At 45.4% G+C, this 27,767-nt stretch overlaps 1 protein-coding gene across 4 annotated transcripts in view; it reads right to left on the bottom strand.

The window, feature by feature from the left end:
* CADPS (calcium dependent secretion activator) overlaps positions 1 to 27,767 on the bottom strand; it is a 203,982-nt gene that overhangs the window by 151,425 nt on the left and 24,790 nt on the right. For all 4 annotated transcript variants that reach the window (XM_062501029.1, XM_062501028.1, XM_062501030.1 and 1 more), the window contains exons 2-3: positions 12,144 to 12,257; positions 7,765 to 8,097 (exon numbers count right to left, since the gene is read on the bottom strand). In XM_062501029.1, coding sequence (XP_062357013.1) covers positions 7,765 to 8,097; positions 12,144 to 12,257 — 447 coding nt within the window. The remainder of the gene's footprint in view (positions 1 to 7,764; positions 8,098 to 12,143; positions 12,258 to 27,767) is intronic.

The following is a 27,767-nucleotide window of genomic DNA, read 5'->3' as shown; positions in this document are numbered from 1 at the left end:
AGAATGATCTCTCTATATAACATGATAAAAAGAAAACCAAAAGAATAGTGTGTAACCTTAGGCTAGCACAGCTCAGTGGGAACCAGTCCAGGCTCTCTGACAAGACATTGCGTGCTGAAACGAAGACCCTGAAGCTCTGCACAAGCCAGCATGACCATGTATAACCCCACTATGTGCAAGTATGACTGTATCTTTCCATTTTGCTCCTGAGAAGGTAAGCACTGATAAAATATGTGAGTGAGGGCTGAAGTGCTGCAAAGCATCGAGATTTTCATGTGGAATTGAAATTAGATTTAAAGACCTACGTGCAAAATTAAATTCTAGCGGCTCCATTGTATTTCCAGTTAAAAGGAAGAGGAAGAGAAAGAGAGGCATTAACATAGTGGAGGGTCATGCACCAGTTATGTCTTATTAAGTATTCCAGCCTTCCTTAAGATAAGCATCACATATGGGTTCTTTTGCAGCTAGCAGTTCCTTGCTTAAAGAGAGAGAGGTCTGGATAACACCCCTTCTGTCTCCCAAGGCCTCCTGGGCTGATTGACAGGAACATGTACTGCAGGGAACAAATGCTGCTCAAAGGAAAAATAAGATTACATTCTCCAAAAGGGGCCAGTGGGGGCATTCCTTTGTCATGTCTTCTGCTCATCATCTCTGGTTGAGGGAAAGACAAACTGGAGGAGTGACATTTTCCTTTCCTAACAAGACATAGTCCACAGTGTCCCTCTACACTAAGAAATTGGTTTTTATGTACAGTGGCTTGCACTGAATTCAAAGTTAGGGAACCAAAAGAGATTGCTCAAAATAAAGACAGCATTTTGAAAGCCAAGTCCCACCTTTGGAAACCTTGGAACCAGACCCATGGAAGCCAACTCAGAAACTGCTCTCCAGTCCATCTCAGTGGCATTTATGTTGGTTGTTTTTTTGGTTTTTCAGGGGGAGACCAGCAATAAACGCTTGATTTTTATGTAGCACATTTATTTATCACTCCCTCTCCCCTGCAGTGGGCATTATTTGGCTTGGCTTCTCCTCAGGCAGACCCACCAGGTGTTTTGAGGCTGGACTACCCTGCACAGTGGCAACATACTCCATGGGATCATTGGGTTTTTCAGTGTAAACTGTTTTTTTCTAAATCAACAGCTTCTTGCCCACTTGCTACCCCATTTTTCAGTCCAAAACCAATACAGGTAACACCTCTGGAGTCTGTACTTTGTGCCACCCCGAATCTCCTCTCCATTGAAATGGTTTCAACTTGCAATTCCCCAAGGTTGTCACACTTAGTGATGCTCAAAGACTCTCCTATTTCTCAAGCTTTTGCAAAACCTTCCCCACTGCTTCAGCATCTCTATGTACAGCCCTGCCAGGAAGGGTCCATCTTCCCAGCCCTCCCTCTGCTCAGAGGTGGAAGCAGCCAGGCACTTGCAGGGGCAGCAGATACCAGAACAGCAGCAGAAAAAGTCACGCCAACAACAGTTTTTCAATGAAAGAAGAGAAACAGCAGTCCTTAAATAAAGGGGCTAAGGTAGTTTGGAAATGTCAAGTCATTAATATATTTTATAAGGTAACCATGGTTATTTTTTATGCATTCCTTTGCAGCATGAATGCAGATTATGAGAAGTATTCATGGGCCAGTTGAAACAAAAATAAATGAAAGAGATATCTTGTCGGTAATTTAAGCCTTAAACTACAAAAAATAATCAGTCCACACAGACAACAAAGAGTGTTCAGCTGATGCTGCACCACAAAAACACCTTGTTAATTAGATGAGGGTAAACAACTATTTTTATCTTTTTACAAAATATGAAAATCTTGAAAATCACCCTGATTTTAGTCCTAATGTTGATCCGTGGGATCAACAGGGATCCATGTTGCTGAAACAGGAGTTGTCCACATGGCCTCTGGATAAAGTACAGCTGCTTCTACTTTGATGTGCACAAGCTGGTGAAAACGCAGAGGAAGGGAATCCCAGCATGCTGCAATTCTTTGTGCAGCCCAGGGAGGGGGCCACTCATGGGCTGTATGCATGATTCTGCTCTACTGCTGCTTCTTGAGAACATTTGGCATAATCTTCCATGAGACTTAACAAGCTCTCTTGGTGGCTCTTACCTTGCTGGCAGGTGGTGTCACCCCTTACAGTGAGGGCAGGGGAGCAGATCAGAAGAGGGGGGGCAGGAAATGGTGAGGGTGCCCAGTTGTGACAAATCACAGAATCTGCAAAGAAGGCTTCAGCTCAGAGGAGTCCTCATGGACTCCTGCAGCACATAATGAATTAAAGCCAACTCCAGAACCCCTAGGAAGAGGGGCTCCCAGTAACCAAGATGATTTGCATGGCAGCAGAGAGCTGAAATAAGAGGCTGCTCCTCTACTCCAGAACCTGTCTGGATGCTGAAACCATTTTCTGTCCCCTGAATAACACACCATGACAAGCCACTGCTTGTTTTGGTGGAACAAGTGACATTTGTCTAGGCTGAGGAGAGGCAGCCACACTCCTAAACCCATAGGGAGGGCTGGCAGGAGGTAGGGTGGGAAGGATTAATTGCAAATGAGTTCTTAAGGCTAATAAACATCTCTGGTTAGTGTTAGAAGAAAACAACTGAATTCTCCTCTGCAAGTCTTCACTATTGATGCATGACATTATAATTTCCCTGCTAGATATATGCTCTTTGGATGCACACTTTGGCCTGGCTTCTGTAAAGGGACTAAAAACCAGAAGAAGTCCAAAGAATGGCCAGAACTGGAAGTTCCTAGTAGACAAAAACACATCCCCAACTGGCAGCTAACAGGGTTAAAACACCCTCTGATTAAATGAAAGTATTTTTAATTAGTTTAATTGACCATGCCTCAGCCAAGACCATCTGCTCAGCAGCATTTGCCTGCTCTTTGCAGGAGCAATTGATCAGCCATAGCTGGAGAATACAGCATTAGGCTACATCAGATTTATTTTGTTTAATAGAAGAGCTAATTTGCTTTAAATTTAATTACAGGGGCCAAGATTGCTCTCTAAGTCCATAACAGCACATAACATAAGCTGATCCTACAGCTAATGGTGCACATGTAGGTCCACATGTGTCTGTGCAAATCAGACCCTGGATGATGACAGCTTAGGACCCACCCTGGCAGAGTGATCTCTGCATTGTCGTCCCCAAAAGGCAGCAGCATTGGGGCACACTGCTGGGCTGGCAGGGCCACCCTGCTCGCTGCCCTGTCATGTCCCTCCAACTGGCTGAGGTCTTCCCTGCAGTTCTCACTGGATGGTGGAGCTAACAGATACCCCATCTCAACCACCTCTCCTGCTCCAAATTATGGATATCAAACAATGCATCACACATAGGGTCACTGTTTCTGCACTGCCTGGGACCACCAGGGACACTCATGGCCCCTCTCTGTGCCTCCTGGGTAACCTCCAGCAGCAAACCCCTTCCAAAGGATGCATCTGGCAACCGAGGGTCCGGCAGAGCCAGACACCACCCTCACCCCTGCCCTGACATGGCACTGTCCCTCTCAGTTTCTCTGCCCTCCCATGCCAAAATCATTCTTCAAAACACTGCCCACTGAGCTGATGGAGAAGGGCAATTGCTCCTCCTCCCCAATGGACCACAACGTATTTACGTTGTGTTGTTATGACAGGGAACATTTCATTCACTTCCCAGCGCTTTTCCCTTCTTCAGTTTCGCACTGGGTGCTAAATCACGGCGGGCTCTGGGGGCTGCTCAGGCCCTGACAGGAAGCTGCAGCTGCTGCTGGCTGCTGCAAGAGTAATTACAACCCTGCAGAAGGCTCCAGGCTGCCATTTCCGTTTCCATGGAAATAAATACAGAATTGCTGAAAACAGCCCATGATGCTTTATGGATTTTGAGGCTTTTGATCATCACTAAACCACTTTAACCCATTTTTATTAGTTGCGGCTTTTATTTTAAGTGGGGGGAAGAAGGTGGGGTGGGGATGATGCTTACAGAGTGAAAATAGGTGGATCAAAAGGAGTTTTAAACAGTGGAAGCGGGAAAAAAAGCCACAGGGTAAGACTGATACCTTGGGGATTTGCAGGGGGAGAGCAGTGCTGGCCAAAGCTGCTGGCTGTCCATGGCACATGCATCCAGCCTTGGAAGAGGAGCCCATGAAGGCTCATTGGTTCTTGTCTGCAGCTCCACAGCAGTCCCAGCTCACCACCACCATCCCCAGGACAGGCTGTTTGTAGTGGGCTCTGGGGTCCAAGCAAATCTCCCACTCTTTCAGAGGGGTCATTACAGCCACAGTTAGTGCTTTAAGTGGTCATAACTGCACTGAGTTTCAAGACGAAGCTAGATATAAAAAGGAAATGCTTTGTGCTCTATAAATGGGGAGCAGAAGGGAGGGATCTGATCCTAAACCCCTGAGGCCCTGAACTGAAGGGAAGAGATGTGCACAGATAGGTAACTCCACACTGTGCACAACAATCCTGGACTCAGTGCTCATTGCAAGGCTTGGCTGGGAATGCTTCATCACAACAAACTAAATGAAATACTTGGTCTGGGAAGGATACACACAAATCAAACATTTATTTTGAGGTGATCCTAGTTTTCATCTCACTGTCTGAGCTGTCACAGAGCCTCACATGAGTTTCTGCCTCTACTTGGGCTGCAGCTTCCAAGTACCACTACAGCTTCTCTGCAAACAGAAGGGATTTAAGAAATATTTTTAAGGAGAAGTCTTCAACTTTCAGCTAAGTCAGCAAAGTCAGCTCATGCCACGTGTTTGGCACCCACTGGGTACATGATGGCCGTGTGACCGTGTGCCAGGCATATGATTGACACAAGTTGGGTGTGTGATGGGCTCATGAGGGGCTCAACACACCACAGCAAGTGAAGAAACCGAGTTTGGTAGAACCAAACAAACTGCAGAGATTAGAGAGGGGCAGAAGGCAAGACACCACCTCAGCAATAATTTCTAATACTGACTTGAGCTAAAATCAAACACTTGAGTCAAGTTTTTTTGGCAGGGGAACTTTATGCTATGTGAGAAATGTCAGCCTTTGGACACAGTGTCCTAATTCAGCCGTGAAAATAAATGTCAAAACAGTGAATTTTAGTTTTAAGCCAGCTCCGTTTGAGAAAATTTGGGTTGAAATGTTTCCTAGTTAAAATCACAGGGCCCCAAAACTTATGAAACAGTTCCAATTGCACTGGGGAGAAGTCTTTATGCCTTTACATGGAATAGCCACCAGACAGCAATGAGACGTGGTGTGTGTTGCAGCCCACCCACATATGCACACTTCTCTGATGTTCTGCCTTCTCCATGGATGGACAGAAATAGATGCTGAAAAACCACAACCATGTATTAGCACCACTCAGCAGGTTGGACATGCCTATATTTAGTTATTTGCTTTCAAATCTCACATCTAAGGGAATTATGCTTAGCACAGGTTATTTTGCCACAGTATATGGGACACTTCTCAGGCCCAGGAAAGAAGAGAAAGTCTGACTGTGAATCCTGAGAGTTCAGGCAGCTCTGCAGGGAGAACCCACTCTTCCTCTGAAGCAGGAGACTGGACTTGCACACCCCATCACAGACATGATCTGAACATCTGCTCCTGCTGCAGGATTAACTGAACAGCACTCTACCAGCTCTGGCTCTTCTCACCATAGCTAAAAATGACTTCCAAACACAGCTTGAGACAGAAAAGTAAATCGCTGCCCTACGGCTGGGAAAGAACAAGACAGGGAGACCACCACAGCCTGATTTTCAGAGATGCTCTGAATTCAGCCATCATGAAGGTCAGCAGGAAATACAGTACCCTAGGAAATGCCAACTGCAGCAGAAACCCAAGTTTGGAATTGCCCAACATGTACAGAAAACAGCTCCTCTTGCACTCCTCCACATTGACAGGTTAATTAAAAGCAGAAGAGCTAAATTTAAATTTTGCCAACCAGTTCTGGACCAGAAAGCCCAAACTGAAACACATTTCTCCCTCCACTACACCTCTCATAGAGCAGAGCAGCTTGCTGCTGGGGCCAGAGATGCTCAATTCCCATGCTGACTCCAGTGGAGCAGAAACACCAAGCCACGTGGCATGTGTTATGCAAAAAGCACAAGACTGTGTATTATTTAAAATGTTTTGGTCAGAGCTTGTGCTTAACAACACTCTAATCTTCACAACTATGCTGCTACAACACCACTTCCCATCTTTGTTTCCTAAAAGCCTTTCCAACTGCATTAATACCTTGCCATCAATAACTGCTATCTCAGATCCTGCTAAATCACTGCTATCACATTAAGAATACACTTATCTCATATCACCTGGGGATATTGTATTAAAAAAAATCTCTTTAGAAATCGTCCTCCTTCTGCACAAACAAAATATTATCTCAGAAGTGAATGGAAATGCAGTCCCAGTGATGCAATCATTATGCAATTAGTGTGACGTAACAGGAGGCTGCATAGAGAAAAGCATCTACTTTCAGACCACAGAAGTACCACAAAGCAGGGCAGCTGTGATCAAACACTGTTTTCTGCATCAGTGGGAAGCACAAACCAGGAGCGAAGGATCACATACATGCTCACACAAAGCCATTCTGGTCCTTAGCAAAGCACAGGTCAAGGGAGGATGAGAGACACAGGGCTGGAGTTGGTTTAAGTGAAAAAATAAACCAAAACTGACACATCACTGAAAACATTATGGTGCTGATTTTAAAGAATTCTTCCAACAGAGGATAGAGGCACAAAATCTGCATAAACACAATTTATGAGAGCCACTGCAGTTTTTGTTATGAAGACACATTACCCAGGGACATTTATTATCCTCTCCCCTCTCTGCCATTAAGGTCTGAGATGAAAAAAAAACAAATGCAAGATAACTAAGCTCTTTGCAGGGGTACAAACAGATCAAACATAAATCTCTGTGCCTTAAAAAGAATTGGAAATGTCTAGACAGAAGACAGACAGAATTGGTCTCAAATGTATTCATTTCAATAAGAAGCTGAAGCCCTGAATTACAGGGAAAAGACTGAGGTTTGCTTCTCCTTCAAAAACTTCCCACACCTTACTCTCTCTGTGACTCTGGCATCCTTTATCCTGCCTGTGATATTTATATCCAACAGCAGGTGACCGTAATCTGGGTCACCAGCAGTCTGGATAGCCACTGACAGCCCTCAGCAAGAGCTGCTGCAAACACAAGCAGCACTGCAGATCTCCAGCCATGCAACTCTGGAGAACTGGCCATTCTGGGACAGAAAGAGATTAATGGGAAAGGTTTTCAAGTGCAAGCAAAGCTACCCCGATGCTCTTTGGGATGCTCTTTCCTTCCACACAGGCATGCAGGGATCACAGAGCTCCCTCCACACTTAAGGAGAACATGTATAACCCCCCTGGGCAAGTCTGCATAAGCCACCCACCCCAGGAACTCCTGAGATTCTGCTACTGATATCACAGGCTGTAAGAACCTCTGTCATTTACACTGGTGATATGACACAGGAAGGGCAAACGAGCCACAGGCAAACAGCCCACTTAAGCACCTCAAAGACCTGCTCACCCAGGTACAGAGCTGAGGAATAGAATTTTCCCATCTCAGAAATCCTATGGAATTGTGCAATAAAATGAGCAAGAGGGGGCCCACTTGGACAGCCAGAACAACACCGGCAATGCAGAAGTCCTGTCACAAACCAACCCCCACTTTCTTGGTATAAGTTGGCTAAAAAAGAGTCTGGTCAGCCACAAAGTTTCCAGTTCACAACAGCACTATTTCCCTTTGGCAAGCCTCCCCACAAAAAAAACCCTCTTCCATTCCCCCCTTACCTGACATGCATTGTACAGAAGCTGATGCTCAAATTTCTTGATCCCCAGAATGTTCTGGAACATCTCATAGAGCTGCTCCTTGCTGAGAATGAGCTCCGAGGCAGCACTTGCTGTCATCCTGGCCTGTTGCTTCCGGGGATCCTCCTCCCCACGGTAAATAGCATCAAACTTTGCCATCCAAGAGCTCAGGACTGTCTCCTTGCTGAGGCCATCAATTTCTGGCAGGCTGCGCACTCTCTTCTCAATGTGTTTCTTGAAGACCTCCCGGGAGTCATTTGCTGAGCACCCTCCACTCTGCACCATCCTGGCAACACGGTCGCTTTTCAGGAATACCTGCAGATGAAAGGGTGATTTCAAATGGTGTCAGTTAAAAAAAAAAATCCCACTTAAGTACCACAAAAGGTGGTTTCACTGCTGGGAAGCTGCTTATTGACTGCCAGGACATTCTCCAACTCCTCACTCAACTGCCACATGTTGCCAGAGGTTTCAGCTGTACTTTGGGAAGCATAATGGAATCAGGTGAAGGTTCTGCTCTGTCTCCACTAAAATGAAATATTTTGTTGCAATTAGGACTTGAGGTGATGCTATGGTCACACCTCACCAGATACATAAATGTCCTTTGGGAAGGCAGGATTTTATTTTGTTCCAATGTTTTAATAAGAAAGTTTTTGCACAGCTACATTCACCTAACCAAGTCCTGCCCTGTTAGAGGGAGCAGAGTCATCCTACTGAAGCCAACAACACTGCACTGAATTTATTCTGGTAGTCAACACCCTGGGAAGCCTCTGCAAGAACCAGGTTTACATCCTAATTCTACTACATCAGAGTAGAAGTAGATCCTTGCTGTTGCCCTGCTGTCACAGGAATGGGAACTGCAAGATGGTTCAGCATGGCTTGAAACTTTGCAGAGGTGCCGGACCCTGACAGCAGTAGAAAGGGAGGGAGAAAACACTTCATAAAGACGTTCTTCCCACTACAAGAGCAGCAAAAGGATCAAAACATGATAGACTCCCACAGACCACAGATGTCCTGGGAGCAACACAGAGCTGAAGGGTTAGAGAGACAGAGGAATATGGTGTTAGCTCTCCTCTCCCAAGCCCTGAGCACAGAAGAGCAAACAATATCCAGGAAGAAAACTGCTGTTTTATTAATAATGCTGAGAATTGATGAATACAGCAGCTTGGAAAGAAGCTGTGCCCTCACAAGGGTGTATCTGTCAGCTCTCAATAATTAAAGAGCTTGAGGATGACCTAAGGACATGATAGATTTTATTTTTATATACCATTCAGCAACACAGTACTCCATGTTCCCAGATGCTTGATGGCACAGGCATCTGTTGGCAGAAGTAGTGAGTTTTGTCCAAGGACCAGACCAAAACTGATGCTGAGGAAGAGCTGGGCTGTTTCCTTCCAATATTACCATGGGAGCTCTCACTCCCTGCAGACAAGACAAGGCAGAATGCCACCAGCAACCTCTTCAGCCCATGCTGAAACAAGAGCATAATGTGCTTCTTTTCCATGCGAGTACTAATGCCCTGGCTGTGTGCAGATGCTTTCAAGTGATGGGTGTGAGCAAACAAGAGCCAAGCTCCTGATGTACACTGACTGCAGGAAGTGGTGGGAGGTCACAGTGACCACAGCCTCACTGCAACATCCTGGGCTTCCATGTCCCCTCATCCATGCCAGGTGCCCAGGCATGAACCTGCTAATGACTTCCCTTACCTCCCAGCACCAGTGGCTGCTGTTATCCATGGTCCTCACCCCCAGCATCGTGAGCAGTGGGATCTGGCTCCCCATATTCCCTCAGCCCTGATTTTTTCTCCCTGGATGTGGAGCAGTAGCCAGCAGAGGAAAGGAAGGCTGCAGCTGGCAGGGAGGAGGCAGGCACAGGGGAGCATCAGTCAGACACAGAGCAGCAGAAACCATGAAATAGGAAGATTTAAAAAAAAAAAAGATAAAAAAAGTGTTCTGTCCTGTTTTCTTTAGAAAATACCAGGTGAATTACCTGGCTGTAGGATTGCTTACTAGGGTTGCCAGGAGCCAAGACTTGCCTAGAACAAAATCCTAGTGTGGGTGCACACACCGATTCTTGCAGAAGAGAACTGACCTCCAGGAGCTGGGTCAGACATCTCCTGCCACACCACAGATGAGCCCACCATGCCTCTGTGTCTCTGCCCACAGCAGAGTGGAAATGGGTCCAATGAAGCACTTATGTCATATGCACTGAAGTGACTGCTGCAAAATGTGCTGGTGACAGACAAAGCCTTACTCATTAGAAGTCAAAGGACCTGAGAAAAGCTCCCCTGCAGTGTGTTGGAGTATGCTGGGCCTGTCTGTGCTCACGGGTCTGGCAGCATTCCTGCAGGCACAGCGGTGTTTTGCAGAGCAGTAGCAGATCACTCAATTTTTTAATTTGATAGCAGCTTGTGAACTAGCCTAAGACTGACAACCACATGTTTACCTGACAGGCAGAATTAATAGCAAAATGTGGCCATGCAAACACATTCAAGACAACAGCAAATTCATTTTTGACCTATAGTGTCACCCTTATCTTTTTTTTTCTGTGCAAAAAAACAATCATTCCCAGGTAATGAACTTATTCTGCATCATTAATAAGTGGACCTTTCAGAAACATCAGCCATGTCCTGCACAGAGATTACCAGTTTCAGCTGTGTGTTTTCCAAGCCATATTGCAGATTAATAAATCAGTAAATGCTGATTTCTAGATAGCACCCAGCAGAAGGACAGTTAATTGAATAAAACTGAGATTTGCAGGAGCTGAGATAAGCACGACATGCCATGATTTGCACAATGAATCAATCAAGGGGGGCACATCTCTGCAGAGAAGGGAGAACACCCTCATCAGGGAACACTGCTCAGGCATTGAGGGCAGAGGCTTTCTGTGGCAAAGCTTTGCCTTGTGCCACTGCAGCTGGTGCTGAGGAAGAGCCACAGAGGCAAGCTTCAGCTGCACAGAAGATGAAAGCATACGGCTGTCAATCAAAGGAGACCAACAGCTAAAAGGAAGAAAAAGAAAGTTGTGTGAAAGGACACAGAGTGATGCATTACACTTTATGTGGCTTGTTTTAAGCAGGACAGAGCCAGTGGAGGGTGCACTTGAAGACATGGGTGTGTGTACATCTACTGCTAATCTACTGCTCTTTTTCAGTTTGATAACTTGGGGCACAGGACTTCTGGAGGTGCCAACACACAGCCAGACCCAGAGTATTTTGCCTGGTTTTAAACAGTTTCCTTTTCCTGCCCAATAATCTTATTTGAACAGATTATGCCGCTCTTGCATCCTAAAACACAGCTCACTCAATCTTGAAAACTTTATTTGAGAGCACCTGTTCAGTGAAGCTGTGATGATCCCTTGGCAATTTATCTTCTGATAAGGGATGTAAATGATTCTCAGCTTCCTTCCTGTACAGAGAACAACGGAGCAGGAACTACTAGACTGGTTTAATCTGAGTTAATCCAGAGATAATTTGTGCTTTCCTTACACAGAAGCAGCTTCTGTCATATCCTATGGAGTTAAAATTCTCTTCAGTTTTAGCATCTGATTTTGGTCCCTCTTAGATTGCACTTCTAGAGAAATATTTTATGTAGGCAATTCAAAATCTTTACCTTCTGTGACAGAATAGCTCTCGGGAGAAAGAGAAGTGGTTTGCAGAAAAGCTAGCAAAAAAATAAACAACACTCCTCATAGAAAAGACAAGCACTGATTTCCTTCAAAACCAGAAACTCTTTCTCTCTAAGCAGAGATATGAAAGGCAGCATTATGGGCTGCATACAAAGAGGTGCAAAAAGACAGATATGCATAATTATCCTTTTGCACAATTATGAACGATGTTTCATGTTCTCTGATATTATCTAGTTTTGTAGATGCACATCCCCCTCACTCCCTCTTTGCAGCACTTGCAAGTCCAAAGAGAAAAGACAAGACTCTTGATGAAAATCCCAAAGTCAATTGGACAAATGCACAAGCTTCCACAAGAACTGAATGTGCTGCCCAGATTTCTCTTGTATTTTTCACAGGGAGCACATTACATGGATTTTACCATCTTCCCTGGTTTAGAATACATTGTTTGAAAGTACCAGGAAATTATTTTTCAACTCAGAGGAAGGGCAGTCTTCCCCCTAATCAAGTTATGAGGAAACACTCTGGCTTAGGGGTTGTTATGAGTGTTCCATGGTTTACATTCAAACCCTGAACCTCCCCAACACTGTGATGTACCAGACATCAGACAGAAGCTACTTTGCATTTGCCTTTGCTCCACACTGTGTGATAATGGACAAAAAATTAATTCAGAATTCACCCCATCTGGGAATAGGGATGAGGACAGAGATTCATAAGAGCATTGCATTGTCTCTCCTTACCTCGTAGTAGCTCTGGACAGCATTTATAAATGCTTCATCTGCCACAATCTGGGTTTCTCCATTGAGAAAGGCCTGGAAACGATCTTTGATTGTCTGGAGCTGCTGCTTACTGATCTGTAAAATATGCCAAAAGAAGATTTGTCAAAAAAATGTTTATGTTCCAGTAATTAATCTGCAATACCTTACTGTGGTGCTTATGATGTGCATTTCTGCTCTCCGTTGGGGACAATAGCAATAGTTGAAGAACCAGCAACACATGCATGCACTCTGCAGCCTAGCCAGTTCATTCAGGCATCACAAGCACCCAAAGTCACTCTGAACATCATTTCTAAGCAACTCTGCCACCACAAAATGAACACAAGACTTTTACTACTTCAGATACACTCAAATCAAAAGCAAGCTGCTGTGTGATTGCTTAGAAGAATCTGTTTTGGTGCAACCCCTTCTCCACTCAGCCTCTCCTTCCCTTCAGAAGCTGAGGTTTCATTCCAAATGGAAAGCCTTGCAAGCTAGCTGCTGGTTTTAGGGTGCCTTTTTTTTTTTTTTTTTTTGTCCTTGCTCATTTCTTTTGGTTTTTCACATACAAAACATCCTTCAAAAGCAGTGGTGAAATAACTTAATGGCAAAAACATATGAGAGCAAACCTGTTCTCCTTATCCTAGCAAGGACTTTCTTTGCTGTCTCTCTGATGCTCAAAACACTTTCTGTCCAGCATACAGCTGGTATAACTTATAAGACAATTCAAATTCTGTCACAAAGACATCAATAGAAACTTTACAAGGGTTTACTCAGCCTTGTAAGATAACATGCCATTATTTTTCCAATTTATCTGTCAGTTTAAAACCAGTCACAGCTAAAAAACCACCTCTTCAGCTTACAATGCAGACAAAGTCACAGCAGGCATATAAGTAATGTATCAGCAATGCAAGCATAATATCTTAAAAGGTAGGCAACAGTCATGCTGAAAAGTTGCAGGGATTGAAATGTAGCTGGGGCTGGTTTACCATGGGGTTACTTCACATTCAAGGATAAGAATTAATTTTGACAGAAGGGAGCAAAGAATACGTATATATTGCAACTTCAAACTGAAAGGGAAAGGAGAGCAGTAAGAATTAGTATTTGGTATTTATTAGTGACCAAAAAGTTTAGAGAAGAGTCTTTTTTTCTCATTTGTATGCCAATGGAATGGAAGGAACCAGCCCATTAGAATGGAAAAGAATGATAAAATTAATGGCTCTAAGTATCTAAATGGCTTTGAATAAAGTATTAAAAACTTCAGAGATTCAAATAACTAGAGCATAATGATGCCTGGTAAACACCACTAGTGATAAAAAGCAGGAGAGGGACCACTTGGAAAATGCAGTGATAAATATCACTGGAGCTACAGTCACGATGTGCTACGTGGGGTGTTTAGGGACTGAGGTAGTGAACATCATGAACACTGTAATTAATTCCTCAACACCATGCTGAGGGGGGTTAGTGAGCAACAGCAATTTGATGTGATAATCTGGGATTATCCTACTGCTAATGGAGAGGTGTTCATCAAAGTGACAAAGTGAGACTCACTATTCTATGCTTTAGAAAACATGGAACACGCTTCACCACCTTGTGAATGCTGCAGAGGTGGGTCATTCCCATCCCCAAAACACCAGCCCAGACTTCACAGGGTGTGACACATGCAACAAAGCTCAGCATCACTAGACAGGAGTAAGGATCATCCCTTAACCTGACCCATGAGCCTTGGGCCATGAACCCAGAGGAAAAGCACTGCCAAAAGCTTATAGCTTTTTAGGATAACAGACTCTTAGGACCAAAAATTAGACCCTTTCTGCCATGTCAGGCACCTAAATCCCTTTGAGGTGCTTGCCAACAGCACCCTAGCTATCAGGAGCCCTTGGGCAGCACACGCAGTATCAGATGTAAACCAGGCTACAAACCTATCTGAACAAATGGAATTGAAAACTGGGTTAATGATAAGAGGAGCCACAGAAAATGCAGTGATCGAGTGGGAGACACCTGTAGGAAGGTGCTAGGTCTGTTTTTATTAATCATTTAAATATCTTGAAGAAGCAAAAGGCAGGATGTTAATTAAATATATTGACAATTTTGTATTAGCAAACATTGTGAATGTCAGAAAGAAATGACAGGGCAACAGATGCTATAAAAAAACAACAAAAGAAATGGAAAAAACTGCAGGTAACCTTGAAATCAGGGTTCTGAGGCATAAGGAAAGACATACTAAGAGCATAGACACTCTCAGCTAAGAGGCTTGTCATTTGGGATTTTAACAACATGCATGGCATATTTATTACATTTTTGTGTCCAGGTTATCTCTTAGGACAACCTCCTTGCTTGTTCAATTCCTATAATGCCATCTAGCAGCAGTATTTTATGCTCCTTCCTCACTACTGAATGGGCTACCTTCAGAACAAATGATGCTCCTTGAAATTCCTAGAAATTCCCAATATGCAGCTCACACGCAAACTCCTGGGGGCTGTGGAAATGAATCATCAGATTTATCTCTACTAGAGTGTCAGTTGCTTCCTCCTCGGCCAAGCTGTACGCCAGCATTTTCTCCATCCAGGGAAAAGGAGATCCTCTCTGATCACACCAGGCTGCAGCACAGTCCAGTCCTTAGCTAACAGGACCCTTAGACTGACACCCCCCACCAGACCATGAGGCAGCACTGGGTATTGATCCATGTCTGTGCCACTGTTAGGGATGTTATCAGAGAAGCAGTCAATCTGAGACACAATTTAACTGTTTTCATATTAAATTTAGCTTCTGCAGCACAGCAGCAAACACCTGACACAGAAAGCCAGCCCCACAAGGGAACAGAGGAGACCAGACCTGCAGGTCAACCAAATGTGCCCAACATGCTTCACCTCCTATTTTACACCTCTTTCCTTCTCCATCAGGCCCCACAGTCATTGCTGCCAAATCCCAGAAGCATTTCTGGGGCAGCTGGGAGGCTGCACCTCCCAGCAAAGGCTGGAGCAAGGCAGGGGGGCAATCTCAGCACCAGCATCACACTCCAGAACCTTGAGGCAGTGCCAAGTGATGCCATTAATTCAGCCACAGGCTTAAAAGAGCACGTGCCCTGAACACTCAACTGGAAGCTTAAGTGCTTTAAAGTCAGGGGTGTTATTTTATCTCATGTAATTAGAGGCACCAGTGATAAGTCAGAAATCCATATAAAGCAAGCCAACAGCTTCTGCAGATCCAGTAAGGCCACTAAGGGGCCAATACAAACCAATTCTCAGTTACCTTCCACAGGGTGCTCACAGATAGCAGAAAACAGCAGAATCACTTCCACTTGGAAGGACATCAGTACAACATCACAGCCTTCGCACCAGCTGTGGCAGAAGGTGAAACCCTGTTATGCTGCAAGCCCAGCAGGGGTGTGGATCATGGGGGCACAGCCTCACTGCCTCCCATGCAAACACAAATCCAAGTGCCATCACACAGGACAGATGGGAGTAAGCAGGAAAACTGGTGGATTTAAGAAGTTTATTCTGTTTACACTCCCTCACTTTTCCAAACTGCTTTGATGTTCCCTACAACTGCTTCTCACATGTGAGCCATTATAGAAACCAGTCATTTCTGCATTCCAGAGGGATCACAAATGCAGCACCCTGGACCCAAGAGAATTCTCCCAAGTTAATACTGTGGTGTGCTTATGCAGCAGAGTGTTTCCCAGACCTTTACCTGTCTAAAGCATGGGAGTATTTAAGTTGCCAGATGTACGCAGGCATATTAAAAACTATGATCAACTGAGGCAGTGAACTCCTGGCCCAGGTATCAAGCATAGCACCCATGGAACTTTTGGGCTGGCATCCCTCGTGGATAGCATGGCTTTTTATAAGAAGCTTGCAGCTGTCTTTCCCATAACAGACTACATTATGGGCAAGAGCTCACCACTGACTAGATACAAGCCCTAAATGATTCCTACCTTCTTGGTCTAACTTTGTTAAGTAAAAACCACATGCCCAGTACAATCTAGTGAACTCACAACCTGACTAAAGACCCACCAGCCACAAGTGAATCACAGAGGCAACCAAATGAATTTGCTTGATGCAGATCCCAGCAAACAGCACATCAGCATCTTTGGGACATTCACCAGCATCTTTCTCACTCTGTGTTGTTTTTGCACATACTCAGTCTGACTCAGAGCCAAATGCAAACCTGAATGCAGGGAGCCATGGTGCTTTCTCCAAAGTGTTTCAGCTAGTGGATGGCTGGCACCATCTCTGCACATCGTCTCCAACCTCCTTCATCTACACCACGGAAGCACAAGAACTGCAAAGAGGAGCTGTTTGCCACAGAAAACTTCCCTGAAAAAAGTTATACACAGCAACGTGCCTCACTAAGCTATCCTCTTTCCAGAATGCTTTGCTGACTCTGAGCATGCAGGAATTAAGTACAGCACCAAAATGGGCCCTGAGAGGCTGTAGCATCTCCAGCCTTGCACATTTCCACAGCCTTCCACTGCATGAAAATTAGCTGGTTTGGGAGAGCCCTGTTTTGAACAGGGAAATTGGGCCAGAGACCTCTAGAACTCCCCTGCAACCTACATTATGCTACAGCAGTACCACACAACAGAAGATTTGGAAGGAAGGGCCATCCTGGATTGCAGATTGCTGAATCTGTCAGTAAGTAGCAAGCTGCAGCATAACACCTCCACACTTGTACAGACACTCAAACCTGCTAATAAAGCCCTGTCCATCAATGTGACAGCTGCTGAAATCAATCAGATTTGGGATCTACAGAACAATGTTTCCAAGTGAAAGGCACATCCAAGTGAAAGTGACCCCCTTCACTGCCACACTTAAAAACCTGAATGTTTCAGTGCACTGATGTCTCACAGAGCCCTTGCACATTGCACATCCCACTGGAAGGGTCTTTCCTGCAGGCAGGACGTGAGGATGCATGGCACCACTTCACACTGGTCCCTAATGGCTCAGCCCATTAGCATCACCCCGTCCCAAAAGAATTTCATCTGAGTGTTTCAGTTTAGGACTACAGGTAATTCCCAGGGGAAGCACCTCTGCCTTTTTTCCAGAAAGCTCAGCAGCAGTCAACCATGAGCAGCACTGAGCTCTTCTTTCTTATGGCACCTGCTGCTCAGGGACCACTGCAGGGAGGAAAGGAGGAACATTTAACTGCTCACTGTGCTGTTGCTCTGGGTTTGGTTTTGTAACATCCAATAAATATTTCATTGCTCCTCAGTACCAGGTGATTTAGGAAAAATCTAAACCAACCAAATGAGCATCTCTCATCATTGCTGCTTTCACAGCCAGAAAACCATTCACAACACAAACAATGTGGGAGGGAAGATGTGGGGAGGAGGCCAGAGCAGCCCAGCACTGGTCTCAGGAGAGAGGCCAGAGACCCCAACAATGGGGATGAGACTAGGAAATAACCCAATCAGGTTATTTTGCACTGGGAAAATGTATCAGGTTGTCCCTCTGCTGATTTCCCTGCTACAAGAGAGGGCTATACCTGGGGTAACTCACAGTGCCAGCATCAGGGATTTTATTTGCAAACTCTCCTGGGCAGATGTGGCTGCTCTGCAAACAGCTGAACCCTGCTGGCTTTTCACTGCTCACATATATGACCAATATACATTGCCAGCCTCAGGAAACTGTTCTCATCCACCTAACAGTGCTTTTTCTTGTTGTTTCAAAGAAATTTAATACTTGTTACCAGAGAGAGTTTCTTGTGCTTTGGTTCCTGATACCATACATCTTTTTTCCTTACAGTCTGACCATGTGCAGATCATTGTACATATAGCCACTGTTTTGCTGCTGCCTGTACAATTCCCTCTTTGTGGGTACTTGATTTGTTGCCTCTCCCTCTGTCCATGCCTTACAGGCCCTGATGAATCCACACTGGCCACCCACTCTCCTGCCACACTCATCCTTAGTGAGTGGCAAACAAGAAAAAGACATGGTCCTGGTAAGCCACCCCAGTGTCACCTACTCCTCTCTCAGAAGACGTGTCCAATTGATTTGTTGCAGAGAAAATGACTGCACCATGACCATGCCTGGGTTTATACACGTGGGCAGTGAAGAGCACACACAGCCCCTTTTGCCTGCAGCAGCTCATGCCCTGTCTGCTCAGCCCATCTGTGATGTTGGGAATGGGTCAGAGCAACAGGGATCCTCTGGGAGAAACACTCCTACATGCCTACCTGCCCTGTGCTCAGAGATCAGGCTGGGTTTGAGCACAAACAATGCAAACAGCTCCTGGGTCTTTACACACCAGCACAGCATCAATTTGGAGGTCAGAGATTGAACCAGCCTCTCACTCAACCAGCCCAAGAACACAAGACTACTATTTCCTGACCTAAGGGTAAATACCTGCTTCAGCAATGTGACCAAAGGGGAGAAAAAACCCTCTAGAGCAGCCTGAAGAGGAAGAAAGCCCCTTCCTCTGCCCAGCCACAGAGCTACCACCCAGCCATGCCTCCCCACAGGACCAGCTCAAATCCCTGCCAGGACCTCTCACTACCTTTGTTATTACGAGCAAATTCCAGCAGCTTTGCAGCACAAGCAGTAAGTGTTAAATGATTCTGGCACTTGCTGGAACATTTCTACTGTGAAGAGGCTCAAGTATTGCTGCATAAGTATGGGAAAGCAAAACATCAATCCCTTTGGTTAAGCCAGCTGCAGACACAGGGGCTCTAGATCAAACAGTGCAGAGCTCCTCTTTCCACTGTCCCAGACTACATCCAGTAGCAGATTTATTGGAGAGACAAAGCACAGGCTCTGAGTCGCACTCTGAAATACATGGATGTGCTTTTTTATCCTCTCAAACCCTGAATATATTTCTTTTCTATGATTCACTCTGCCAGCTAGGCACACTTCTTTGGCATACATGAAAGACCTAAAATGCTATTATGGCTTCTCCTACTTTCTGAAATGCTGCAGTGCACAATGCTAAAAAAAGAAAGCAAACCCAGGATTTGGGACTGGGCCTTGACATGATGACTTTCTCCTTGTGCTTTGCAAGCTACACCTTCCTTTTTCAACCTGCCACCACAGAGCAAGCCAAGATGCAGGTGCATCAAAAGATACCTTGCCACAGCCTGCTTCACTTGATATCTTTGTTTGTATGAGGGGTATCCAGCCAACACTCACATACCACCCTTGCATCTTTCTCCTGCAAAGGGTCCCCTTTTCCATTAACATCAAAATCACAGAATTGTTTAGGTTGCAAGGGACCTCAAAGATCATTCAGTTCCACCCCCTCTGTCATGGGCAGGCACACCTACCGCTAGATCAGGTAGCTCAGCTGTGGTTCCAGTCAGGAAATTCTGCTCCTGCCTGCAAGTTTCTTTCTCCTGTGTATCTCCTCCTGGCTGGTCCCTCCTCTGCAGCTGATGTGCTGGCAAGTAACCCCAAGATGGAGCCATCTGACAAGTGCACAGAAAACTTGGAACTTTTTCCACCTTTGATCTTATTTTACCTAAGCAAGCCATTAGCAGAGCGAGTTTGTGACAGATCCAACAGACTAAGTTAGCCCTGCTGGGCATCTTTCTGTGTGTGATCAAACAGATACAGGCCCCTATTTTTTTCTGCTAATAAAAATATGACTTTGATCTTAGAAGAATAGAGAAGCCAGCACAAAACAGAAGCAAGAAATAGCAATGATAAAATACTAGGCCAGTGACTGAGGATGGGCTGAGGGGTGATTGCTGCTCTGAGAAATCTCCCTGGTGACTTCTGCTGTGCCAGGAACCTTGCCTGGTGAGGTCTGCTGGGTACAACACATCATCGTGATGTGGCAGCTTTCAGCAGAAAGCCCAGCGTCATCCTGCCTGTGGTAAAAGTGCAGCTGCTCTGTTAATAAAGCAGAAAAAGCAAACCCATAAAAATACTAGCAGAAATACAGCTAGGAAATAAATCCAGGAGACAGATAGAACGGAAGCTGTCCAGAATGGGCAGAGTGCCTAGCAAAGCCCCCCAACACTGGATGCTCCTTTGGGTGCCCAAAAATCCCTTTACTCCCAGGCTGGGTTCTGCAGCTGGATTATCTCCTCTTCTCTCTGGCTCAAATACCTTCCTTATTCCCTCCCAGTTCCTGTCTGATTAACCTCAAGTCCTAAGGGCTACTAACACAACCACTTACACAGCCTGCTCCAGCAAACCCCCCTAGCAAGGGCCTGGCCAGAGGGAAACTTTGAGACCTGTTTGCTCTGACTGCTGTAGAACTCTCTGTAAATGCAGCAGACATGGCTTGGCCTTGCCCTTTCACTCCACCAGTGCACTACATGTGGTACATATAGTCCATTGCTGCTCTGAGACCTGAAAAAACACTTAACCCAGGAAAAAGCATCGAGGGAAGATCTTCCTTTTCCTCTGGAGCATCACAGGCAGTCCTCAAAAGTAACATTTTCACTCCTTTTTTTTCTGTTGGATAGAAAACAACACATGGACTCTGGAAGCCTGTGAGTGTTAATGTGACACAGCTTCTGAAACATCCATCCTTTCATGCCTCAAGACCTTGGTGTGCTGCAGTGGAGGAGGGAGGTGGGGAGCTGCAGAACATCACAGGTCCTTCTCCATGAGACACCCATGTAATGACCCTTGTAAAAGTCATGAACAGGCTGAGCTATGATCCTACTAGAATTTATATTTATTTCAGAATATTCTGAGGACAACTTCCAGAACTTCGATGCTCAAAGCCTGACTGAAAGGAAGCAAAAAAGACAGTTTGCAGTATGGATATTACAGATCTATTGCCCAGTGGCTGCAAAGCCCTAAGCCTCCTGCTCTGTCACCATCACAGGTATGCAAAACCTCTCATTCAATCATCTGCAATAGATAGCTGATACTGCATTTATTTGATAATTAAACAAAAAACCAAAAAAAAACAAAAAAAACTAACATGCAAAATCTCTTACAAGTGCTACAAAGGAGCATTTGCAAATAATTCCCAGTGACCAAAAGAAAGAATCGTATAGAAGTGATGGGTTTACACTACTGAGAAATGTGGCCAGAGCCCCTTTGACCTCTGCCAGCCTCTCTTGAGGGGTAACTAACAGCATAGAATCTCTTTCCACCCCCTGGGCCAGCGTTATTTGGACAGTTCAGCACTCTGAAGATCAGTAACCCATATTGCTGCTGACACTACCCAAGTATCTCCATTCTTGGACTAGGGGCTAGTAATGGCCCAGTATGTTGTGGGTTTGGAGATCCCAGGCACAACCTAAGGACAGTTAAATATCCATAAACTGATCCACAAATGGGGGTGAGGGATGAGGTGGGAATAAAAGGTGGTCTGTGCTGGGGGGCTCTGGGATTCAGGCAAGTCCTTGCTGTCCAACAGCCCATTACAAATGCTGCTCCCTCTGTGCTGCATTTCCCATATGTGAAGGAGAGTAACAGCACTTTGTTTCTCTCCAGAAATGGCTACACGCATGAAAAGACTGAGAGCCTCTCACAGACTGGGATGGTGCATATCCAAGAAGAAAAGAAAGCTACTTCTAGAGACACTTTTAAAACACTATTTGAACTATTTCCATCTCTGTGTTCCTATTCCGGGCAGACCTTACAGATTGCAGAAGCCAATCATCCTTTCCTGGTTAATGTATACAGCAGCTCATGCTGACTTAAAAATATTAAACAATCAGAGCTAAAGATCTCCTACTGACACTTCAGATGTCCAAGCAAGAAACACAGGCTTCTCTCTGTTCTTTTTTAAGGTTAAAAAAAAGCACATCTACCATTACTGGCATTATTTTTGCATCATTTTCATCATTAAACTCTGCCTCTCCTCCATGTCACAAGCTATTTTAAAAACAGCTCTTACTGAGCAGAAGTGTCAGACAAATGGAGATTCAAGGACTCCTGGTGTGTCCCAGCCTCTGTGAAAATGCTGGTTTCAGCCTGGCAGAGTTAGCAGGGGGGGAATGTCTTTGATAGGAATGAACAAGATGGTAAGAAATGAAGAGGAGCTCCCAGGCAGACAAGGCTGAAATGGTGAGCCCTGCTGTGGGCACCCCATATGCCCATGCTACCCCTGCCAAGAGCTGGGGAAACCACCAGCCCCCAAACCAGAGGGCTGCTGTCTGAATCAACATGAAATTGGACTGTTGGAGCAGCAGAGGAAGCAGATGTAGGTCTGAGCAATATTTTTTTTTTCCCCAAAAGAAAGCACATTTTCAAAGCAGCCCACTAAGAGACATGACCTACTACACACCACGGCTCTGGCTAAGCACAGCTTGTCGTGTTTGAAATTTTCCTTTATTCTGTGCATCTGCCATGAGTTCCAAGAAACAAACAAAAAGAAAGAAAACACTCCAGATTTTAAGAAAATCTGTCTAAGAGCCAAATGCATCTCTGATCCAGTAAAAGAGGAGACAGCACTTGAAAAAGGTTCAATCAATCAGTCAAGCCAGAACAGAATTTGCTTCTAGATAGAAAAACAAGAGAAAAGGTGTGAAACTGTAGTGTACATCCTCCTCCACCTCACATTTCCCGCTAAAGTGAGTAATATCAGATTTTTACAAGGGCATGTTGTTTGGAGCTGGAGGAGAAAGTTTAGTAAAAGGTAGTCTGTTCTGAGGCAACAAACTACTGCAAGAAAACAGCATTTCAACTTTCCATGCCCACCACCAGGCAGAGACATGGGAACATACCTTCACAGGACGGCTGATATGTACCTGGAATAGATGAGAATGTCTGTCTGCTCCTTCAAACACATCAGGGAAATTAATCTGCAATAACATCATTCCACTGGGGTGATTTACTATTACTTAAAGAAAGGCACTGTTTAAATTATCCAGTTAGTTTCCCACAGCCCTAGTCTTTGGACCCAGTTTCTGTTAGGAGGCTGAAAACAAGGGGGAAAATCTTGCAAATTATCTGAGGCATCACAGAGATGGCATGAAAGCCCCACGGGGATATAGCCCTTAGGGTGGCTTTGTGCAAGCAAGTGCTCCGATTTCCAGGCTCGGAGCACATTCACTTGACAGGGAAAGCTGGAGGAAGAAGTGACCTTTTCTCAGCTTTAGGCTGTAAGCATAAATGAAACCCAGCTAGGCAGTCATGGTACACACAGCCTGTGTGCAGTGTGGGCAGGGCCCACACGGGCATCTGCAAAGGGACAATTAGATGTTTGCATGAAATTAGGCATGAAGTTCAACCATGGCTTTCAAGATAAGGGAAAGGTAATTTGCTGGCTGACAGGCTCTGGAGTCTGCAGTGATCAGTCAGAGCCTTGCAACCCAGGAGATCTCCTGGGGAACCAGTGCAAGGACAAGGGTGAGGCATCTGAGCTGAGCACAGCTTGGCACCAGGACCTTCCCCACGCAAACCCCATCGGTGGAATGAAAGAACCAATGCCACAACCAACATATGATTGAATCATCCCTGGGGGCACCTGTCCAGGGCAAGAGGGACATCCTGCTCCTTGAACGAGTAGCCCTCTGCCGTTGGTGCCTCTGGCCAGCCTGATGGCTGTCTTTAGCCTTTCACCTCCTGCTAAGTTTAATTAGAGCTAAAGCCCCAAAGCTGCTTGCTGTGACCCAGCATCACCCACCTAGTCCCAGCAGCAGCACCCAACTACACAAATGTTTCCTGTTGGCTCTGGGGCACAGGGAGCAAATACAGCCAGATATGGTCTGGTCCAACCACCTTCCCATCAGCCTGGATACACAGTACTGGTAAACTGGATGTAAAAGCAAAAACGACAACAAACAAAACAAAACAAAAAACCAGCCAAAAAACCCCACCAAAAAAGTGCCATTTTTGTGCCTCTGATGGCCTGTGGGGCATTTTTTAGCCAAAGGTTAGAGATAGCAGTTCAAAACACCCAGCTTTCCTAACAAACCCAAAAGACTAAGTTTGGTACTACTATACATTAACTATCTACAGTCTGGCAGTTTTGAACACAGCAGTTGTATATGGCCATACATAAAAATCCTCTCCAAAGACACATGCCTACACATTAAAACTCTCTCATTTAAGCCAGGAAAGCTGTTTCAAGGATTCCTGTGAAGTGTAGTATATTGCAGGCTGTCTCCAAAAGAAGAAAGAGTCATTTTCCTGCTTTGGACTTGAGGCAGAATAATTTTAAAGGCTTTGAGTGAGTGATGAGCTCTGTGCATTTCTGCTGGGAGGGTCAGAGCCCCCTGCTATCCTCTTCCCACCGGATGAGCTGTCTCTGCTCCTCATTTGCTGTGGGTTGTGCAGAAGAATTGCAAGCTGATGCTACAAGAACAGTGACCTGCAGCAGAAGGGGATGTAACAGATGGAGTAAATATCCTCTTCAACACACCCCCAGAATATGTTGTCCAGGCTCAAAATCCAGATTTCCTATGTGTCTTACACTACCTTACAATGGCTGAAAAAAACAGGAGGGAGGAGAGCAGACTGTGCACAGAGGGAGTAGAACACAGTCCCAAAGGGCAGGAGGAAAGAATTGCATCTGATAATGAGTTTGTCTACACATTAAGAGTCCAAGTTGAAACCCCCACAAAAAGCAGCAAAGCTACTGCAGAACTGAAGCATGTAATTTCAGAGGAGTGTTTGTGGGAGCAGAAAAACACGTGGGCATAAAGAAAGAGGAAAAGACAAAATGAAATTATTCTTCATAAAAGACAGCTGTGCTAGCATTTGCCTACAGCATTCTCTATCCTGGAGCTTCCCTTCTGCTTCTAGGAGCCCTGAAAGAAATCACTGAAACTGTAACAGTGAAAACCACAAAAAAAAGGGGAAAATAAGCTCCCCAAATGAGCACAATGCACTGATTCAGTATTCTCATTTTCCTCCTCCCAATAAGTGTGAGGAGCGAGTTATGTCCTGGAAACAGGTCTGTGCAGGTGGCAGATCCCAGAGCTTGGTGGCAGCTGGACCCCAGTACTCTGTGTCACTCTGATCCCATAAAACAGAGCCCACATTATGCTATACATGCACACACAATCCCAGTAACTCCAGCTCACCTCAGCCTACAGCATAGATTGCCTTTTTTTTTTTTTTAACTCAAACATACCTATTAGAAGCCTCAGCCTATGCTGAAGAATTAGAGATAACTGGTACCCGCAGAAATTGGAAGGAAAAACACTAACCTTAAATATTGCTTAAATAAAAGCTGCAGAACTGAGGATGTGGGAATCCAGTCACTCACCTGAAAATGCCCCAAAATATTTGAATGAAAGGAGCTTGGAGTTTCACTCCTGGTGCTGCTTGTTGGGCCAGCACCAACACAGCCAGTGATGGCTTCTCCCTTGGCATGACACACACTGCAGAGGGGGCTGACATGGCCTGCTCCAGAACAGGCAGCCCTGATTGACAGTTGTCTCAGAGAAATGCTTTCCCAGCCCTCTGAGATATCAGCAGTGAGCTTCCCTGGCAGCTGGATGAGGCACACTGGAGGATGGGCAGGGACAGGGAGCCCGCAGGGTGTGCAGGTCAAGGCGGGCAGGGGATGCCAGGTACCAGCTGCGCCGGCTCATGCAGCTCCTTTGGGCTCCAACCCTCATGAAGAGAGGACCAGGCTGAACTGTGACCAAGCAGGTTTTGTCCAGAAAACTGGGCCAGGCTGGGGCGTGCACAAAGGGGAAATGCCAGAAAGCAACACAAGCAAACCCATTCCCCTTGGTTCCCTACTGGCAGGGCTTTCTCCAGTGATGCCAATGTTACTTTGCCATCCAGCCCCTCCTTGTCTGCAGTTTCCAAACTTCAGAGTTTTATACACAAGGATTTCTTGAGTGGACAAGTATCCTGCCCACACCAACAAGAAAAGGACAAACTGGTGGGAAACTCTTTTCCACCTCCAACTCATTCCCAGCCAGGTCTCAGCACTTGGCTTGACCCACACAGCAGAGAAAGCTGCCAGGCTCCAGCTGAAACCCTGGCAATGGGCTTGGAAAGTCAGACATTATGCATGCTGTAGCAAACAAAATTAGCAATAAAATCCTTGCCCCCAGGAAACACTGGGGGAAAAAAATGCCAGGGAAGCTGGCAACAGAAGTCACTTGAGATCTTCAGAATCCCTGCCAATCAGCTCCAGTCCTGGAGAAGATACTTTTACCTTCACTGACTAAAAGCCCAAGAGTTTATCAGGAGCAAAGTTCCCCAAACATAAATGCAGAACTGCTGGGCACAAGTCACTCCTTCTGGCTGATGTCTGTCTTTGCAATCTCACTTTTCTCTCTGATGCTATCTCCCAGGATACACTAAAGCTCCCCTTAAATTTAGGTGGAAAACAGAAATTTTTATTTCCTTTAATCTTCTGAACTGTGACTACTTCTTTACAAACCATGTACTATTTTTGAGCTTTGTGATTAATTCCTTAGACACTTTTTACAGAAATGTGCTTTAAACATGCAAAACAAATCCCAATTCTTCCTGGTACAATGGAGAAGCAAAGAAACTGAAGATAGCATCAGAAAAAAACAACAAAGAAAGACAGAAGCCTTTGCCACATTGCAGGCTAACAGCAAGAACATGATAAATAGATGCTTATCTTGAGCCTGCACAACATGAGTCAGTAAGAGCAAGGCACCCATCAGGCCTGTTTGGGAGACCAAGGAGATTTCTGAATGGCGCTGGTAGCTGAGCCCTCTGCTAAGCTGTGCACAAATTCTATTTGCCTATGGGCAGACATTTGGGTGGGTGACAGAGGCTGCATTTTCTGCTCAGGGGCTGCTGCTGAAGAGAGAGCAACGTACCCTGTAGTTATGGAAGGCCACAGGGAAAGCCTCTGAAGCACCGTGTCGAAGGCTGGAATTCAAAAGGAGACTTTTCTTCCCTTATTCTTGGTGCCTGAGAACCAGCATTAACCCCCACCACACTCCTCAGGCTCTTCCCAAGAAAGAAAATAGCAGAACATTAAGCTGGCACAGTACATATGAAATGACAGCAAGACCCCTTGCAGTAAAATCTCTGTGTGATGCAGAAGGAATTACCTCCACAATTCCACTCCTGTCAGACAGTGGAGCACAGCACAGGGGGTGCTGTGCTGCTGATGCCAGAGTGTGATTTCCATTAGTGTTAATAGGAACTACTGACAGAAGCAGCAGCCAAGAAGCCAAAAAGCCTCCAGTCTTGATGAGTGCCTTTGCTGAGTACAGAACTGCATTAAGTCAGTCCCAGCAGCTGTAGCAGGCAAATGATCATGGCTGTGAGCATGAGAAAAGAGCCAGGGCTCAGGCTCCAAAGAAGGACTGGATCCCAGCTGGGATGGGGCATTGGAGCTGGAGCAGCACAAAAGGCCAGTGAAGTGCCAGCAATGGCACAAGCCAAACCCCACTCCAGTGTCCACATGGCAGTCTGTCACAGTCCTCAGTAGCAAGCTTGAAGGAACCAGGGGCCACTGCAGCATTTCTTGCAGCTAATTCATGAATGGCTACTGCCAGCAGCCACCAAGCTCCCTGGGATGGGGCACAGAAAATAATTTCTACCCCCAGTGGAAATGTAAGATAGTTCACAAGAAAGCATAGGTTTGGAAAAACAAGGGCTTTGGATCAGAAGATGATATAACAAAAAACAAAAGGTGGGCCATGAGAAAACTGCATGTGTAGAAGAAGAGGGGCTTGAAATTTCAATATGTTGTTTTGGTCCCTATTAGGGCCCTGCAGTACAGACCGAGAGAAAAGGCCATCATTACAACCAT

Source organism: Cinclus cinclus, chromosome 12, assembly GCF_963662255.1.
Source record: "Cinclus cinclus chromosome 12, bCinCin1.1, whole genome shotgun sequence".
Taxonomy (NCBI): domain Eukaryota; kingdom Metazoa; phylum Chordata; class Aves; order Passeriformes; family Cinclidae; genus Cinclus; species Cinclus cinclus.
The sequence above is the reverse complement of the archived record's forward strand: the minus strand, read 5'-3'. Positions and strand labels throughout refer to the sequence as shown.